Source organism: Chrysemys picta, chromosome 5 (genome assembly GCF_011386835.1).
Source record: "Chrysemys picta bellii isolate R12L10 chromosome 5, ASM1138683v2, whole genome shotgun sequence".
Classification (NCBI taxonomy): Eukaryota; Metazoa; Chordata; order Testudines; family Emydidae; genus Chrysemys; species Chrysemys picta.
The window spans coordinates 34,578,315-34,596,373 of NC_088795.1; the positions used below are offsets into that span (position 1 = coordinate 34,578,315).

Here is an 18,059-nt window from a genome sequence, read left to right on the forward strand (position 1 = left end):
TTCTAAAAACTTCTTCTGCATTCCTTGATAATGCCCTGACATGTTGGCAGCGTTGTCATAAGACTGACTTCTGCACTTTGAGAAATCTATTTTGCAAACTTGGCACAGATAATGCAGTACTTGATTTGCCATTTCTTCACCAGTGTGGCTTTTCAAATTGAGGAATGTTATAAATCGTTCAACTGGGGTTTTCCATCTGTGGGAGACAAATATCTTAGTACAATACTCAATTGATCAATATGTGAAAGATCAGGTGTAGAGTCAACAGATAAACTGAAGTACCCAGCAGTATTTATTTCATCCACAATAGCTGAACGAACTTTGTCACTCATTAAACCAATGAGTTCATCACATATTGTCTTGGATAAGATGGGTTACCTTTGCCAGAATTCCCATATTCTGAGATATGGCCTGCTAAAAATGGGCCAAACTGAGCCGCAAACTCCAACAATCCCAAGAAATTTCCATTCTGCAATGATCCAAATGTGTCATTTGATCCCCGGAAAGGCAGACCACGTTCAGCTAATGTTTGAATAACAGCTATAACATGCTGCAAGACATGTTGCCAGTATTCACGCTCCCCTTTAATTTGTTCTTCCAATTTTTGTGTCAATCCAAAGCCATGTCTTCGATTTAAATATGTCAACATTGAATCTCTGTGAGTAGTGCTATTTTCATGTTGTTCTACTAAAACAGTATTCTGCCAGTCACAAAATCCATCTGCAGCAAACCGGGATGTTGAAGGGTTATATGCAAAAAGTTTGCAAACAAAACAGTACACAGACCCTGTTGATGGTGAATACAGTAGCCATTCTCGAGTGTATTTCTCACCATTCGCTTTCATGCCGAAAAATATATTTTGTGGACAGTATCTTGTTTGTTTGCCATTGGTAAAAGTCCGACGTGATTTCTCAAATGGCCCAGTGTGGTGTTGACAGTCATTTGGTCCACAATCTATCCAGTAAGCTACATCATCGGTACTGAAATCAACCCACATACCAGGATCTTTTCTCCTATTATTTACAGCATGAGCAGGTTCAGTCTCTGACACATCCACACCTTCTAGAACAATGTCTGTTTTACCACCAGGAGTAGGATGATCAGTTACAGTCTCTGACATATCCACATGCTCTGGAATGGTGTTTGTTTCACCAATAGAAGAAGGGTCAGTCTCTGAAACACCTACAGGTTTTGGAACGATGTCTGTGCTACTGAGAGAAGATGTTGCTTCTGATGGATTTGCTTTGAAAAATGATGTCAGCTTTGGAAGATTTGGGGAAATTTCACTGTTTTTTTGTTTCTTTTCTTCCGCCAGTTTACATTTCTGTGCTCCACTCAGTTGGTTACGTTTCATCCTGCGCCTTATCTCAGTTATCTGAACTTAAAAAAAAAAAAAAAATTACACAACTTACACTATTTTTATGTGTGTGTGTATATATATATACACATAAAAATAGTGTACATTTATATATATATAAAAAAGGGAAAAAACGAATCAAGTACATATAACTCAGAAGAATATATCAATAATAAAACATAAATTTATTGCAATACATGACAGGATCTGATTTCCTCGCATTATTTCGATCTACATTAGTAGGACGCCCCCCTGGTTTAGGTGGGGATAAGTAATAAAAAGAGAACAGAAAAACAGGGGAAGACTGTATAGTGGAGTGTAAGGAAGTCTAACAAAGTTCTGATTTTTCCCATGATGACTATTTCGATGCTTTTTTTGAAATATCAAATCTCATTTTTTTGGGTGCCCCCTGCTTTGCTGGTGTCCTAAACACGTGCTGGTCTGCCTATTGGGTAATCCAGCCCCGCCCCCTGGGCGTGCCGTTGCTGGATATGTTGGCCGCTTCTGGGAGTGACATGGAGATAGGGCAGGTAGGGAGCCTGCTTTAGCCCCACTGTGCCTCCAGACTTTTAGCAGCCTAAAATCTTCTGGATTGGCTTCAGTAGAGATGGAGCCCAATTCCGGGAGGGTTAGCAACCCTAGTTATGTGTTGCTCAGGGATATGGATTTTCCACACGTCTGAGCAATGTAGTTTTACTGACGTAAGTTTGTAGTGTAGACTAGTGCTTAGTTTGTGAGTCACTATAATCCCAGATCCTTTTCTGCAGTACTGGTGGCTGGCAGTTATTCCCCAGTTTGCAGCTGTGCATTTGTCCCCCCCCCCCTTTTTTTAGCACTTTAAACTTGACTTTACTGAATTTCATCATACTGATTTCAGACCAATTCTCCAATTTATCAAGATCATTCCGAATTCTAACAGTGTCCTCCTTACTCCTCCTCCCAGCGTGGTGTCATCCACAACTTCTAGGAGCATGCTCTTCATGCCATCATCCAAGCCGCTATGGAAGCCAAATTGTATCAGCCCCAGCCAGGACAGCCCCCCGAGGTACCCCAGTAGATGCAGCCCCCCAGCCTGCAAGTGAACCACTCAGTACAGTTGTGCACCCATCTAACAGTGACTCCCTCTAGTCTCCCGAGTTTGCTCATGATAGTGTCAAGGGGGGTTGTGTCAAAAGCCTCGAAGTGTGGCGTGAAACCATCCATTGGCTGGGCCGGGCCTGTTCATTTGATTCGTGGCAAATCAGGCAGGCTAGCCACGTCCCCCTCCTCTGCATGCGCCCCCCATCTGTCTAGAGCATGGCACAGTGCCAAGTCACAGCACAGCAGCGACACCTGAACGCGCCCCCCCGTGCGCAGCTCCAGCCCGCTCAGGGAGCCTGGCCTGCTGGCATCACGCGCGGAGCGGGGCAAGCAGCGGCCTGAGAGCGCGCGCGGGGTCAGGGGGGCGGCTGTGTTAGGATTACTTAGGGAAGACGGAAACGCCAACGCCACACTCCTGCGCATGCGCCTCCTTACTCTTCCCGCCTCTGTGTCACCACACAGGAAGAGATTCTTCCTCTGGGCGCCACTCACAGCGGAGGGGGCGGGGACGGGAAGGAGGGAGGCTTTCTGTCATTGGTCGCCGCAGCAAGCTCTCCGCCCGCCCCCGTTTCTGGAGTACTGCGCCGCGGCTCCCAAACTGTCGTGAACGTGTTAACTGACGCAAAAGCAAATCCGCGTTGGTGAAAAACCGCCGTTGCTTTACGGCAGATTCCTCTGCCCGCATCTGGGATTGGCTGGTGACTCGAGGCGCGCGCCCCTGCTCGGGCGCGGTTTTTTGACGACATCGGTAGCGGCCGGCTGGCCGGGCCTGTGTAAGGAGCCACGTGGGGTGCTTGTGGTGGGTGAGTGAGGGGTGCTCGCACTGGGGGCTGCCGCTACTTTCTCCTAGTTGCCTGCGTTGCTCGGGGGTCGGAGGATCGAAGCTTCCGGCCCTTTGAGTAACGGTGTTAACGGTCTCTTTAGAGCTAAATACTGACTCCCCCGTCTCTGGGCTGGGTCCCATCGCACCTCAGAGCCCCCCCTTCCCCCGTCTCTGGGCTGGGTGCCATCGCACCTCAGAGCCCCCCCTTCCCCCGGCTCTGGGCTGGGTCCCATCGCACCTCAGAGCCCCCCCTTCCCCCGGCTCTGGGCTGGGTCCCATTCTATGTATGAGGTCCCCCCTCGGCCCGGCCCATGCCCCATGTCTTAGGGTGCTACCTGCCATTAACCCTCCCCGAGACCATTCACCTTCCCCTGGTGCTGCTGTGGGGGGCCCGTTACCAGGCTTATGCTTATGAGGTGGGCTGCCACGTGCGAACTGCTCGCCTTCTCTCTCTACCTGCTGCGGGGTGTGGCTGCAGATCCCTGCTCCCCAATTGCTGGCCCGGTGTTGGGGAGAGCCAGGGAGAGAACCCAGCAGTCTTGGGGCCAGGCCCCGAGTGTGGCCAGGTGCTGCTGTGCCTTGTGCCTAAGCTGGCGGTGTAGGCCGGGACTCGTATGCATCTGACAAAGAGTTGTGTTGATCAGAACCCGCACTAGGCATAAGCAGACTAAGCAATTGCTTAAGGCCCCGAGCACCTCAAGGGGCCTTAAGCAATTTTTATTAGAATATCTTGTCTGTTTTAGTATTGGAGGGGGCAAAAATATTCCTGGTGAGGACCTCCAATGGGTTCTGAGTAAAACCCATCGTCTATGTTACTAATAATGCCTTAGCCCCATGGGTCTCAGGTTGACGTGAGTAGCCTGCAGTGTGGAATATGCTGAAGTCACTTCGGGCTGTGTCTGTGCCAGGGAAAGATGTCTCAGCTCCTCTCAGCTAACTTGTGCTATAATCCTAGCACAGACGAGGCAGTTTGTAGTTTTCCCCTGAGTTAGCATGTCAAGGTAAACCCTAGGCTCCCGCTATCTCTGAGCCTTCTAAGGGTATGTCTATACTGCAGTTAAAAACCTGTCAGTGGCCCTTGTGGGGCAGTTTAAGTATGATGTGGACATTCAGGCCTGAGCTGGAGTCTGGGTTCTAGGACCCTGCGAGGTGGGAGGGTCTCAGAGCTCCAAACACCTCCACCGCAATTAAACAGTCCCTTAGCTCGAGCCCCATGAGCCCAAATCAGCTGGCACGGGTCAGCTGTGGGTGTCTAATAGCAGTGTAGACTTACCCTAAGGGTATAGCTATACTAAAGTAAAACCCCTGCAGCAATGGGCTTCAGAGCCTGGGCTCCAGCCTGAGCTCAAATGTCTACACTACAGTTTTATAGTCCCACAAGCCCGAATCAGCTGACTTGGGCCAGCCGCAGGTGTTTTACATGTACCCTAAAGGTAAGTCTTCACTGCAATAAAAGACCTGTGGCAGCAAGTTTCAGAGCCTGGGTCAACTGCCTTGGGCTCATTTTGTGGGGCTAAAAATAGCAGCATAGATGCTTGGGCTGAAGCCCAGTTCTGAGACCTCACAGCCCAAATGTCCACACTGCTAGTGTTAGTCCTGCAGCCCAAGCCTGAGTCAGTGGACCTGGACTCTGAAACTTGCTGCTGCATGTCTTTTATTGCAGTGTAGACATATCCTAATTCGTCCTGCCTACTCAGATGAAAACTACAAACTGTCTCATCTCCACTAGGATTTTACCTAGATTGACAATGTGGATGAAATATTTGGTCTCTGTACTCTTACTTAGCCTGCAACAATACTGGGAGTAAATAAGATTCATTTTGGGGACGTTCGGGATAAAAAATGCAGATGTATGCTAAATCGTGCTTGTTTTGTGGCAATCATTAATTTGTGTCATAGCTGAAATCTGTTGCAGTGTCCAGTCCTAGAAAAATAAGGGGGAGAAGTTTGTCATACAGCACTGTGTGTTTAAAAAGTTCCAGTCTAAAATCCTTCCCTTCTGCTTCTATGAATGCATTTGGTGGTAGCTTTAATTTTAGATGGAATCTTGAGTTGAGCAATGAACATATATTTCAGTTAAGAGCCAAATAAATACGTGTTGAATCGGCAAACAAAGTTGTATGGTACTCTGGGGTCTTAACTAACTTGGAAATTTAGTAAGTCATGAAGTGCCCTTGACCTTTTCTTTTTAATTGACTGACTTTTTCCCATTTACCAGGCAGAAAATGTCTTTTCGAGGCAGAGGAGGCGGCAGAGGAGGTGGCGGAGGAGGCAGAGGTGGCTTTAATCGAGGTGGAGGAGGTGGCTTTAATCGAGGTGGAGGAGGTGGCTTTAATCGAGGTGGAGGAGGTGGCTTTAATCGAGGTGGACGAGGTGGCTTCAATCGAGGTGGACGAGGTGGCTTTGGGCGTGGAGGGGGTGGACGCGGAGGCTTCAACAGAGGATATGACCAAGGACCTCCTGAAAGTGTAGTTAGTAAGTTATCTCGGGAGATTGTACTCATTTTCGTTTGGAATGAATGTTCCAGTTTTCAGTACATCTTTTTTTCCTTACTACAGTATTGGGAGAGTTCATGCATCCTTGTGAAGATGACATTGTTTGTAAATGCACGACGGAAGAAAACAGAGTGCCTTATTTCAATGCACCAGTTTACTTGGATAATAAAGAGCAGATTGGCAAAGTGGATGAAATATTTGGACAGCTAAGAGACTTTGTATCCTTCAAAAGTTGATTGTTCTGGATATTTGTGGTACAGCCAGTAACTGAAGAGAGTTGCTCTGCCATTTCAAAATAGCATAGGGCATGTGTACACGAGAATGTTTACTAGTCAAACTGATATGCCAATATAGCGTGGACACTTATTTTGGTACAGTGGTGGCTTTTTTTTGGTTTACCTTAAACTCCTTCCAAAGTGACGTAAGCTTAAACTTAAAAAAAAAAAAAAAAAAAAAAAAAAAAGAGGAACTCTTTTATTGGGGTAAGTGTTTCTACAAGAGGAGTTTTACCACCATAATTATATTGTTTTAAATTCACGCCTTAAGTTGTATTGCTATAACTTTCTGTTAAAGAAGCCCTTAGCCTCTTTGTTTTAGGCATTGGAAGACTGAATTCTTTTTTCTTGACTTGTGCCTAATATAAGCACTATAAATAGATAGTTATTTTGTCCTGGGGGAATTGTGTGCCGCTGCGTGTGCGCAGAATTCATGTGCCCCGCAGATTGCTTTGCTTCCCCGCAGAAAAATGACTTCCTGAGCAGTCATGCACCACTCCCTAGCAGCGCAGATACAATGTTTTGGGCACCCAGAGCAGTTGGCAGAGCGGTAAATCACCGCGGGGCTGGGGACACCCCAGCCAGCGGCTCTTATCCTGAGCTGGGATCAGCTGCTAGTCCCGGTTGGGCAGGAGAGGACAGGACTTCCTCTTCCCCTGCAAGGAGTGGCTGGGGCTGTGTCAGACCCACTCCCAGAAACCTCCACCAGCCTCAAGAAGCTCAGCATCCTCCCCTGATTCCAGCCCACATCACTCCTTAGCTGTGGGGGAGGGGTCACTATATGGGGAGCTGCTCCCCCATCCACCCAACCCCATCCACCCATACCCAGACACCCTGCCAAGCCTTACCCGGTACAGCCGGAACCCCCCTAGCCCTCCATACCTGAACCTCAACCCCTGCATCTGGAGCCCCTCTCCACCCAGACCTCCGGACCCGCATTCCTGCACCCAGATCACCCCCCACTGGCATCCCTGCACTCAAACCCCTACCCTGATTCCCCACCCCCTGCACCAACCTGAGCCCCCACATCCAGACCCCCACACCACTGACCACCAACTAGCTGCATCCAGACCCCCCACTCCACCAAGCCCCTCTGCCCCCGCTAAGACCCCCCAGACTCCTCCACTGAGTCCCAGCAACCTTTACCTGGAAGCCCCTGCAGAGTCCCATTGCCCCTGCACCTGGAACGTCCCCAATGAGCCTCTGTGCATCCAGATTCCCCCCCCACACCTAGACCCCCCACTTAGTTGCCTGCACCCAGATTGTCCCACACAGAATCCTCTCACCCCACACCTGGATCCCCCCCTCTGCCCCCCACACACTTGGATCCTGCCTAGTTGAGCCTACCTGTCCCACACGTGGTGCACCCAGTGCAGAGGGACAGGGCCCCAGGGTGTTTCTGGGGCAGGCCCAGGCCTTGTGCTGAGTCAGGGTCGGGTGCAGCCTCACGCTGAGTCTGTGTCGGGGTGTGTGTGTGGGGAGGCTGAAGGGTGATCTTCCACCTTCGTGCAGCCAGTGACCTGTGCTCCCCACTGCCATGTTGGAGCTTCTGCATTTATTTATTGACAAACAAACATGTAGAATTTTAAAATATGGTGCGCAGAATTTTTATTTTTTTTGATGCAGAATGCCCTCAGGAGTAGATTTTGGTTTTGGAGGGTCCTTACATCCCTATTAGTGTTTTTCCTTTTGCTATGAACCACAAGGATGGCATTTTCCATTTATAAAACTTTGCTACTGTTTATAAGTCTGGGTCATCTCAACTTTCTGTGAAAACTTGTTTATGGATCTACTGAAGGGCACGCTGCAGGAGAAGCAGAGATGGTGGATCCACGTGGGCAGCAGATAATCTATAATATCTTAAAACAGACTAACTTTATGACTGTAGTGATAGAACAAGACAGGCAGGCATTGGGGTTTTTGCAAATATATTTTGTTTGTATAGTTCACATCTGTAAGTGGAGTCCCCTGTGCTGGGTATTGGTAATAGGATTGAATCATCCTAATTATCAGTGCTTAAAAAAACTCAACCAATTCCATTTCCATCTCACCCCACAAAAAACTCCCCCAGCACTTAGTACTGGAATATCTGAACTTGAAACACTGGTGGTGTTGAAGATTAAGTTTGGGTTTTGGAAGTCAGGATTTTTTACCACCATGTGTGACCTTGGACAAGTTAGTTGACTTTCATTTCTCATTTTCTCCATATCTTTTTTTTTTACAAAGGTGGTATTTACTTACTTTATAAGCTGTGTGTAAAGGCTCATTGGATGTTTAATCTGCTTTAAAGATTATTAACAATACATTAATTTGTTCATTAATTCAAAGTGTATTAAACAAATACTAACCTACGTATAGGTGAAAATACTGTGTTCAATAAGCTACGCAAGCATACATTTTAGACATTAATGTGGTATTCCAAATGGTGGTGACTCTGGATTGTGTGTGGGTTATGACTTTGTTTTGCTGCTTTTTTCACTTTACTGTTGATGATATTCATAATGAGTTTAAAGGGGGGTTGAAAGACGAGCAGAAACCTACAAAGCAAGTTTAATAGATTGTGTCCTTTTTAGTTTTACTGCTAAATTTTCTCCCTCCTTTTTTTTTCACTTACCATAGATGGTTAAAGTTAGGCTACTAAGTCCATATTTAGGTACCTAGCTGAGTGTCCTGGTTTTTCAAACATGCAGACCTCCTAGCAGTTCTTAGTGACTTTATTGGGAACTGGAGTGTTCAGTATATCTGAAAATCAGGATACTTAAATTTATACGCAGGGCTGACGAGGGGGGGGGGGGGAGTCAGTACAAATTACTGGGGTCCGGAAGGGGGCCCGGCTTCCCTGGCTTTTCCCCCCTCTGGTCGGCCCTGTTTAGCCGGTCCACCCTTGCTGGGGGGGGCCGAAAATTTTTTTCACCGAGACCCGAACCCGCTCTCGGCGGCCCTGTTTATAAGTCCCTATTTAGTGTCTAATTTTTGGCACTCTGTTTTCAGAATATTGGCCTTAATGTTTTAACTCACTGACTTACTATTTGCATCAGGATTGTACTTGAATTTCAGGAACAGTTTTCTCCTACTAGAATATACATTCCCAAGTAAAAAATGAACCACCTAGAATCTGCAGCTCATTACTTTTTCAGTCTTTGATTGTCAAGATGCCAGAGACATTGAAATCTAGTCTCTTCCCCTGCCAAATGTTTGGTTATGCAACAACATTTTACTATTATCATTTAGCCTTCCCCCTATTGGTGTGTTTCTGAGTTTCTTCCTTCTGTATTAAGATTTAACCATGTCCATAAAATGCTGTCAAATGCACAAAGTAAACTGAAAAGAATAGAAATATGTCTCTAATCTTTCACTTATAGTAATCATGAGTGTAACAGTAAAGAAAAAAATCACTGGCTGTGATTTAAATTGATAACCTCATTTTTAGAATACCAACCTCTGTCCATTTATACAGAGAATTATAAATGCAGTTAAGTTACCTTTTATGTTCCTTAAACAAACTAAAAGTATTTTTCAGTTAAACTGTCAGAGAACATGAAGGCCTCTTCCTTTAAAAAATTACAAAAGGTGGGTATCTTAATTGCATAAAATTATTCTGATATGTTCAGTGAGAGAAGAAAATATAACCTTATGAAGAATTTCCAAATAAACCTTTATATAATCTGAATTTTCTATCACCACATAATCTAAAAATACATTCATAATTGAAGTGAAAAACATTAGAGTGCATGTTTAATTGGGACCTTATGCAGTAAACAACTATTTTTGTGTTGTGCATTGGTTTAATATACATTTAGTCTCATAAGGAACTTACTCTCTTTTTTACATGACACTCTAACCAAAAATCTTTAATCTGTTTATTTCTCTAGTTAGTAGTTCTCTGTTAACACTGATAGGAAACGTAAATGAACACAAAATTCTCATAAGCCATTTAACTATCTGCTCTCACATACACTTTTTTTAGCTACCTCTTTTTTAAAAAAAATTGGTGCCTTTGCAAAATCTATTCTTTTAACCACAAATCTTAATCTTGTTACAGAAATAATTTTATGATCTTGACACAAACTACATTTTTAAAAGTTTTGGATGTTTGATGTCGCTCTTTGCAAAGAAGACTTTAAAAATGCTGATGACATAAAGAAAAAATAAGCCCAAATTTTGCATGTATAGAAGAGAGGGAGGAAGGTGGCAAATATTGCACTCATGTTATGCTGTTCCTGAAGCCTAACAGTGCTTTTCTCCTGCAGTTTTATATTGACCCAGCAAAGCTATTGCCGTTGCAAAGGTTTTTGCCTAGGCCTCCGGGTGAGAAAGGTGCTCCAAGAGGAGGTGGTAGAGGAGGACGTGGAAGAGGAGGAGGTAGAGGTGGAGGTAAGTGTCTATTTAAAAAAAAAAAAATTATGACAATTTTTTTATTAAAACATACAGCCAAGCAAGCACTCATTTCATTAGTATATTTTTAAAGAAATACATGTCTTTGAGACCATAGTGAAAGCTCGTGAAGTATGACTTAATGGAGAAACAAAGGCACGAGATTACGAAAAAGAAAACTTGGTGAATACCAGCGATAGTTTTCCAGTGGTAAAATCTATTAGATGATGGAATATACTCCCAAAGTTAATGGCAAAAGCCCAATTTCACAACACATTTAAAATCTAGGTTGGACAAAATACTTAAAAATAGTGTATGGTAAACTGCTTTGGGGTGTGGGCTTGGATGACCTACTAGATCTCTTCCATCTTTTATTACATTTAACTTCATTGTGGTAGCTGCTCCACAAATAAGGTCAGAGGTAGATCTCTGCTTAAAAGACTGATTTTTCTCTGACATGCATCTGTACACACAAACACCTAACTTCCCAAAAAGAAAAATTTGCTCTACAACTTTATTTTGCATCTCCTCCAAGGGTAGATAATTTCTGAGAAGTTTCATATGAAACATCAGTTTCAAAGTTATGGTGTCTTGAAAACTTTACCTGTTTACTTAAAAACTAGCATATTTTGGCTCTCTATATGTCCAAAATGGCTTGGTATAGAAATTCCAAATACGTCTTGTTTTTGATATGCCTTCTGGTATTTTGAAATGCCTTCTGGTATTTTGGGACAGGAGTTGCGGTGGCTCATGGAGAAGGGGACTGTGGTCAACACTAAACCTTGCTTGTCTTAACAGTTATTTTTGTTTAATTTTCTCATACAGAGGATGTTTGCGCAGTAACTTGGTACATTCTTAGTACAGAACAGACTTGCGAATTAACTTCTGAAAACTTATTTCCTTGCCTTTTTGCAGGTGGCTTCAGAGGAGGAAGAGGTGGTGGAGGCTTCAGAGGAGGAAGAGGTGGAGGTGGTGGCCGTGGTTTCAGGGGTAAGAGTACTGTTTAAATTCAGGGTGTTTTTAAAAGAGAATTTCAGGACATGTAAAACAGTTATTGAATACTTGATTCACTTTAATTTTTCTGCCATCAGTCTTGTAAAGAAGCACAAATTTCTACTAGTTTTATGCAAAAAATTACCTGTATGGTAGTTTCTGCACTTCACAACAGATTGTCTAGTCCAAATTCAGTTTTCTGTGTTTCTGTGTAAGACCAAAACTAACTTGAGCAAAAATGGGGCATATGGCTGGCTTCTCAGTGTAATAATTTGTGCAATATTTGTGCACTTCAGACATTTGCTTCAAGGTATGAATTGTTTAATGTACACTTTTCTCTTTCAAAACAGGTAGAGGACGTTAAAAAGTGGAGATATTGGCATCTAACTGCTGAATTTTCTAGTGGACCTGAAAAGTAAAAAATTGTTTTTAAAGCAATCAAAGTAACAAAATGTATTGCCAACATTAATTGTTACAACTAATGGATACTTATCAACACATGAAGAGGATGTGGTCACCCATGAAGAATTGGAGGCAGCTCTTTATTCTTCACTTGAAATATACTTGAACTTTTTTAATTATCGAAGCAGACTTTAAATTTTATGTTTTTAGATTCTTCATTTCTGACAGTCTATTTTAGTGAATGCTTGACTTCATGTTGAAGTTGAAAGTAAATGATCCACTGAAGAAGTGAAAAAAAAAAAAAAAGCTGCAGATTCTCTAAGGGCACAGATATGAATCTGTGTTACACCTGACTGATGTCTTGTTCTCCCTGTCTTTTTATTGATGCATTTGTTGTGCTCTGTATGTTGCACATACCGTGCTTAATTTTTTCTCGTTTACTATTTTGGAATATTTTCAATGACTAACAAAGTCTAAAAACCAAATATTTCAACGTTTGTCTTTTAAAAAATAGAAAATTTGTATAAAATGCACCATGCCAGAAAAGGAGGATAGTAAAGAATGCTTAATACACTTTCCTGAATAAATCTTCCATAAAACTAAAAATGGGCCTGTAACTTTTGGGAAAGTCCAGGTTGTTAATACCATGTATTTCTATAGGCCACCTCAGTCTTTGTTCCAGATTACACGGAATAGTGAAATGGTGTGGAGTGTTAGTCCCTTACAGGTGTGCTGTAAGACAAGCATTGCAGAAAGGATTCCACAAACTGCTGGCATGTGTTTGTCCTATGGATCTGGGTTTTGGCAGGCTTGTCCAATGAGGTGCATTGTGGTATGGGTGGAATGCTAATAACTACTGTGGCTCTTCAGAATTTGGGTGGGGGGACAATCTGTACTCTGCAGGCAAACATGAAAGAAGATTTTTATAAAATCTTCTTATCAATGAGCAGGGGAAGCTGCTGGTAATATCATTTATACCATATACTGGGATATTTTATTAGAGGTGTACAAAATAAACTGGGAATATGTTTTGGTAATATTCTGAATATGGAAGAAAATAAACTTGAGTGGAACTTACCTTTATATTCTCATTAATATTAAACTCATTTTATTGTGAATATATCACTTTTAACATGTTCACCATTGCTAAAATATTTATTTTGTAATCCTCGCCATACTTGGTGAATTATTATTTGTATTACCATAGCCCTTAGACGCTTTAGGCATGGACCTGGAGTTCACTGTACTATGCACCGTACAATCACAGAACAAAAAAACAGTTCCTGCCCCAAGAAGCTTACAATCTAAGTATAATAGATGGGTACAGACAGATGTGAGAGTATAAATTAAAATTCTGGTACTTGTGTTTTATGGGAGGAAACTGTGTCTACTTGTTCAAGCACAGGTACTCTTGGGTTCAGGAGATAGAAATTTTCTTCCTGGTTTTACTACAGATTTGCTATTTAACCTTAAACTAGTCACTTAAACCGAGATTTTAAATGTATTTAGATGTTGCTCTGTTAAGAGTAAATTGAGTCTCCATGGCTAGTTCAGTTCTTTTCTTATCTGTTGTCATTAACAGTCATGATATAGATACAGGTGGAAATATTCTTACTGATGCCACTAATAACTCTTGAATAGCAACAAAAGCTTTCCATTGGTCTTGACCAAACTGGATCCAATGAAGTGAAAGGTTCTGTCCCCTGTAGTCACAAAGCATGCCCTTACCTTGTGTTGCATTATTTATACAGTCCAACAGACAGGATTGGTATTTTATGGACAAGAAGAATGGGCTATGGCAAAGGATGTTACCATTTTAAATTATATTTAACATACCAAAAACTGACAAAGTGAGAGGATGAAAACGAACATGGGACGATTACTGTTACATATGCATCATCTTTGGTCCCCTGTCATTTTTTAACAAAGGGGACATTTGCAAAGGTACAAAGGGTGGTCAGGCACTCAACTCCTATTGATGCTCAAGAGAGGTCAGGTGCTTAACTGCCCTTTTTGCCTTTGAAAATCTACCCTTATAATTTGGTGTCCCAAGTGAGGGCTGGAGTGGAGGACAGTGATGGAAGTGTAACTATTTTGAGAAGGATTTGAAGACTGTAGTGCTCACACTTGGGAGGATGTTCTAGGTATGGAATGCAAGAGAGTGCATAGTTGCTTGTAGAAAAGTCAAATTTGCATAGCATAGACATAGAGAGCACACAGAAAGGAAGGGAGGCAACTACATATGAGGTGTGAGGCAGAGTTTGTATAGCCTTGAAAGGCAGGAAGGAGTGTTGAATGTGATACTGGGAAAATAAAATCCATTATAAACTTGAGGGTGGGGTGGTGCTGGTGATAGAGCAGTGGTGAGGAAGGTGATCTTGGAGTTGAAGGGTGAATACAAGAGTCAAGGTGCCAGAGAGGAGAGTTTGATGTTTGTGTTACAGTTGTATTAAGTCTTTTTGTCCAGCTCAGATCTTCAGCTATCTAAAAGCTACAGATTGTCTAGGATGGAAACAAGCACTCTAGATATTGTATCTTTTTAAGCTGAATGAAGAGTCTGAGAATAACTCAGAGCAAAACTCACCAGCATGAAACAACTCATTTTCTAGTGGTTCCACATACTAGTGAAACTATACAGAGTAATTCACAGACAAACTGTAAAACTTTTTATAGGTAAAAGTTGTTACAAGCCAATTGTGAGTAGCAAAAAGCAGCCATTAAAAGGGCAGGAAATTTTAGAGTAAGCTTACAAGAAACCCAAACATCTGAAAATATGCAAATTCACAGGTAAGGTACCCACACTACCTTAATATTGACTCTGGACAATTTCAGTGTTCCATCTTTTCTGTGACCCTTGTAGCTGCTTGGTAAGCTGCTGGTTTTGGGTTGTCGACTTTTTCTAAGAACTTTTGAGAGGGCTCCAGCCTATGGCTTAAACAGCCAATGAACTTGTAGAGTTCACAAGTGGGATTAAAAAAGTGTACCTGAGCAATGGCTTTTCCTGATTCTTGTCTCCATTGTTGGTTACATCTAATTACACTGGATCAGCATCACAAGGCTCAATCTGCTGCTTACCAGGGTACCCTCAGCAACCTTGCACGGCTGGGCCCTCACAGAGTGGGGAATGATTGCCTTCAGTGAGATATTTGTGTTTAGGAATTTTTTAAATAACATTTTCTGTGGAGTGTCTTTGACATTTAGTAAGGCTAGATGTGGCATAATCACTATAATTAAGAATAAATCATTCTAGTTCTTGTCACAGATAACACTTATTGATGGATAACAGTAGTCTGAATTTCTGATTTTTTCATGCTAGTGCTAAAGGGCAAAGTGCTAAGTATATATTTAAGGTAGTTTGGTAAGTTAATTGTGCATTTCCATATGCACATCCAAATATCTGGGTTTATTGTATGCTTTAATTCTGAATTTCTTGCTTTGGTTTTTTAATTTTGTTTTGCTAAATACAATGTTCTTATATGAATTTTTATCCCTAAGTTAATGATAGGTATTAGCCTTAATTTAATTTTGACATTTTTTGGCTGAGAATTTCCTTACTTTAAACAAATCCTAATTTGGGAATATAAGGTACCTCTGTGATATTTATCTGGCTGCACAAATCAGAAAACTGCAATTTTTCTGATGACTAGGTATAAATGAGTGCATGTTTTCATTCGCCATTACCTGAGTTTGATATTCAGTTTAGACTGGAAATAGTTGTGGCCTGTTTTTCGTAGGTGCTAACCTCAGTTGACTTACATGGAATTTACAGGAGCTATAGAACTTCTGAAAATTGTGCCAAAAAATGTAAGCAAAGAACAGATTTCAACCAGATATCAGTATTCGTGGGGGAGAAACATTTTATGGTTTGGTCTTGTAAAATATAGACAGCAAGGTGCTGAGAAAGTGGTTTCATTGCCAAGACATCATCTCTTCTCTTCTTACAGACACTTCCACTCTGCCCCCATTCCAAAGACTGACTCAAGTTCTCGTGTGACAAAAAAGTACCCCATTGATACAAGTACTAGCTGCAATGCGAGAACCTATACAAGTGAATGCAGATCTCTGGGCATAATAGAAGAGATGGGGCTAGCTCACAGATTTATCCATGATCTTCTATAGCAGTGTTTCCCAAACTTGGGACGCCACTTGTGTAGGGAAAGCCCCTGGTGGGCCGGGCCGGTTTGTTTACCTGCCACGTCTGCAGGTTCGGCCGATCGTGGCTCCCACTAGCTGCGGTTTGCTGCTCCAGGCCAATGGGAGCTGCTGGAAGCGGCGGCCAGTACGTCCCTCGGCCCGCACTGCTTCCAGCAGCCCCCATTGGCCTGAAGCAGCAAACCGTGGCCAGTGGGAGCCGCGATCGGCCGAATCTGTGGACATGGCAGGTAAACAAACCGGCCCGCCAGGGGCTTTCCCTACACAAGTGGCGTAAGCTCTCTGGGGAGGGAGTGTCAGTCTCTGTTTGTACAGTATCTAGCACAATGGGTCCCCAAATTAGTTGGTCTCTCGGTGCTACTATAACGTAAAGATCAAATAATAATGTTAAAACATTTATAATGGTCAAGAGTTTCAAACGTAATTAGTGATTTTGGGTGCTGTCGTGTACTCTGTACACATTACGTTGTAGGGCTGCTACTAGCGGGTAAGGCTTTTGTACCAGGTTTGGACTGGCTACAGAGCTTCCTTCCTGGAGAGAGATATAAGAGATGTGTTCTCCTTAAGATACTTTAATGCACTACCAAGTATGGCTGTTGCCAACTGAGGTAAGGTATGTTGCGCACAAAGCCACCTAGTTTTCGCATTCCACCACAGGCGCCTCAAGTTTTGGCTGTCCAACTTGAGCCACGTCAAAAGGGCCTGCCTTTCAGAAAGTGCTGAGCACCCACCCTCAGAAAATCAGGCCCCTTTAAAAGTTCAAATTGACCGCTCATAATCGCTACTTTTGAAAATAGCGGCTGTTGTGTTTTTTCTCATTTCAGCCATTCACTTGATTGTAGCGTGTTTGAATTTAATAACAAAGGGAGATGTCAAAATAACAGGCTCAAATGGAATTATTTAATTAAAAAGATTAAAGATTAATACAGTATTAGACTACATAAAGGAAACCTTCATTACCTCCTCCTGTTAATGGTGAAAGGACGGCACCCTGTTCTTTTCCTTGGTAACTGATGGAATTCTGGCTGTGGTTATTCCCAAACTAACTCCCAAACTCTCCTTTCTTCTATAGGGTGTGAGGCAAAAATTACCTTCCCACTCTTAATTTCACTATGTGTTCTGTTTTTGATGTATCGTTTTTTGTAATTACTTACAGAATTTATTTTATGGAAACTTAGTTTTAAGTGATTGATAAGCTAAAGGAATTTCTAATTCAGTTATTAAGAACACCTGTTGTAATAAGCACTTCCTTTGCGTTAAAAACGTCTTTCAATGGGTCATAATTTCATAAATCGCAGAAAACATCTGTGATGACAAATGTCCCTTATAAATGACAGAACATAGTTGAGATTATAAGCACCCCCTTATCAATTACCCAGTCTTATTTATTTTAACATACTTCCGTAGGGTCCCTTCCCAAGATGTCTTGGCTATCTTAGTAAGATCAGGGTAAAAGATTACATACATTCTAAGACTGGGTTCACTTTCCCTTCATGTACTAGGTTCAATTGAAGGAAAAAGAACTTTTCAGTTTCAGTAGGTATAGGGCACTAAACATATAAATATACAACATAAAAAGGATTGTGGCTAACAAGTAAAAGAATTATGAGAGTTTAGCATATGGAAATTATGAAAGGTTCATATTTACTAGCAGGATTACTTAAATCAAATCAACAAAAACTTCTGAGAAGTTATAGTAAGGAATAAAGGTGGAGTTTAGATTAGGTGTATCCTACACTTTAGAAAAACTCATTTTTATTTTTAGTGTTCCTATCGTGTGCTCTGTGATTATTAGATTAATTCCAAACAAGGCTGAAGTTCTATTGAATCTAGCCAACTCTTGTCTAGATCTTCTGAAATGTTGCACAAGAAGTTGAAGGAAAAAGTGTGGGGGCATGTGACAGCTAATCTCTTTAGCAATAAGACTCTGAAATGTAAGCATCTTGTTGGAAATGCACCTAGTTCTGTGCTGCTCTTTGTTTTGCTTAGAAGCTTTTCCTTGCACAAATTGGGAATGTAAACTCCTTTGCATAGTCCAATTAAATCCTGTTGGTAGCTTGTCAGTGGAGGGTGGGGGGGATGGGACTTTTTTTTTTTTAATGGTTCAA

The 18,059-nt window shown here is 42.3% G+C and overlaps 1 protein-coding gene across 2 annotated transcripts; it reads left to right on the forward strand.

The window, feature by feature from the left end:
• Positions 1-3,102: 3,102 nt before the first annotated feature.
• GAR1 (GAR1 ribonucleoprotein) lies at positions 3,103-12,876 on the forward strand. 2 transcript variants are annotated; one of them, XM_005287918.4, is made up of 7 exons: positions 3,103-3,240; positions 5,479-5,735; positions 5,819-5,973; positions 9,541-9,600; positions 10,281-10,404; positions 11,320-11,394; positions 11,748-12,876. In XM_005287918.4, exons 2-7 carry the CDS (start codon positions 5,486-5,488, stop codon positions 11,759-11,761), a joined length of 678 nt encoding a protein of 225 aa, XP_005287975.2. In that variant the 5' UTR covers positions 3,103-3,240; positions 5,479-5,485; the 3' UTR covers positions 11,762-12,876. The 2 variants fall into 2 exon arrangements, with proteins under 2 accessions (XP_005287975.2, XP_065452281.1); XM_065596209.1 differs by having other exon boundaries at positions 3,126-3,236.
• Positions 12,877-18,059: the final 5,183 nt, after the last annotated feature.

Excerpts from the sequence above, each read along its gene's own strand:
- GAR1 (XM_005287918.4), top strand. The coding sequence starts at position 5,486 with ATGTCTTTTCGAGGCAGAGGAGGCGGCAGAGGAGGTGGCGGAGGAGGC. Across the intron at positions 5,974-9,540 it reads TTGGACAGCTAAGAGACTTT|TATTTTTCAGTTAAACTGTC; the intron begins GTATCCTTCAAA and ends ACAAACTAAAAG. Across the intron at positions 9,601-10,280 it reads CCTTTAAAAAATTACAAAAG|TTTTATATTGACCCAGCAAA; the intron begins GTGGGTATCTTA and ends TTTCTCCTGCAG.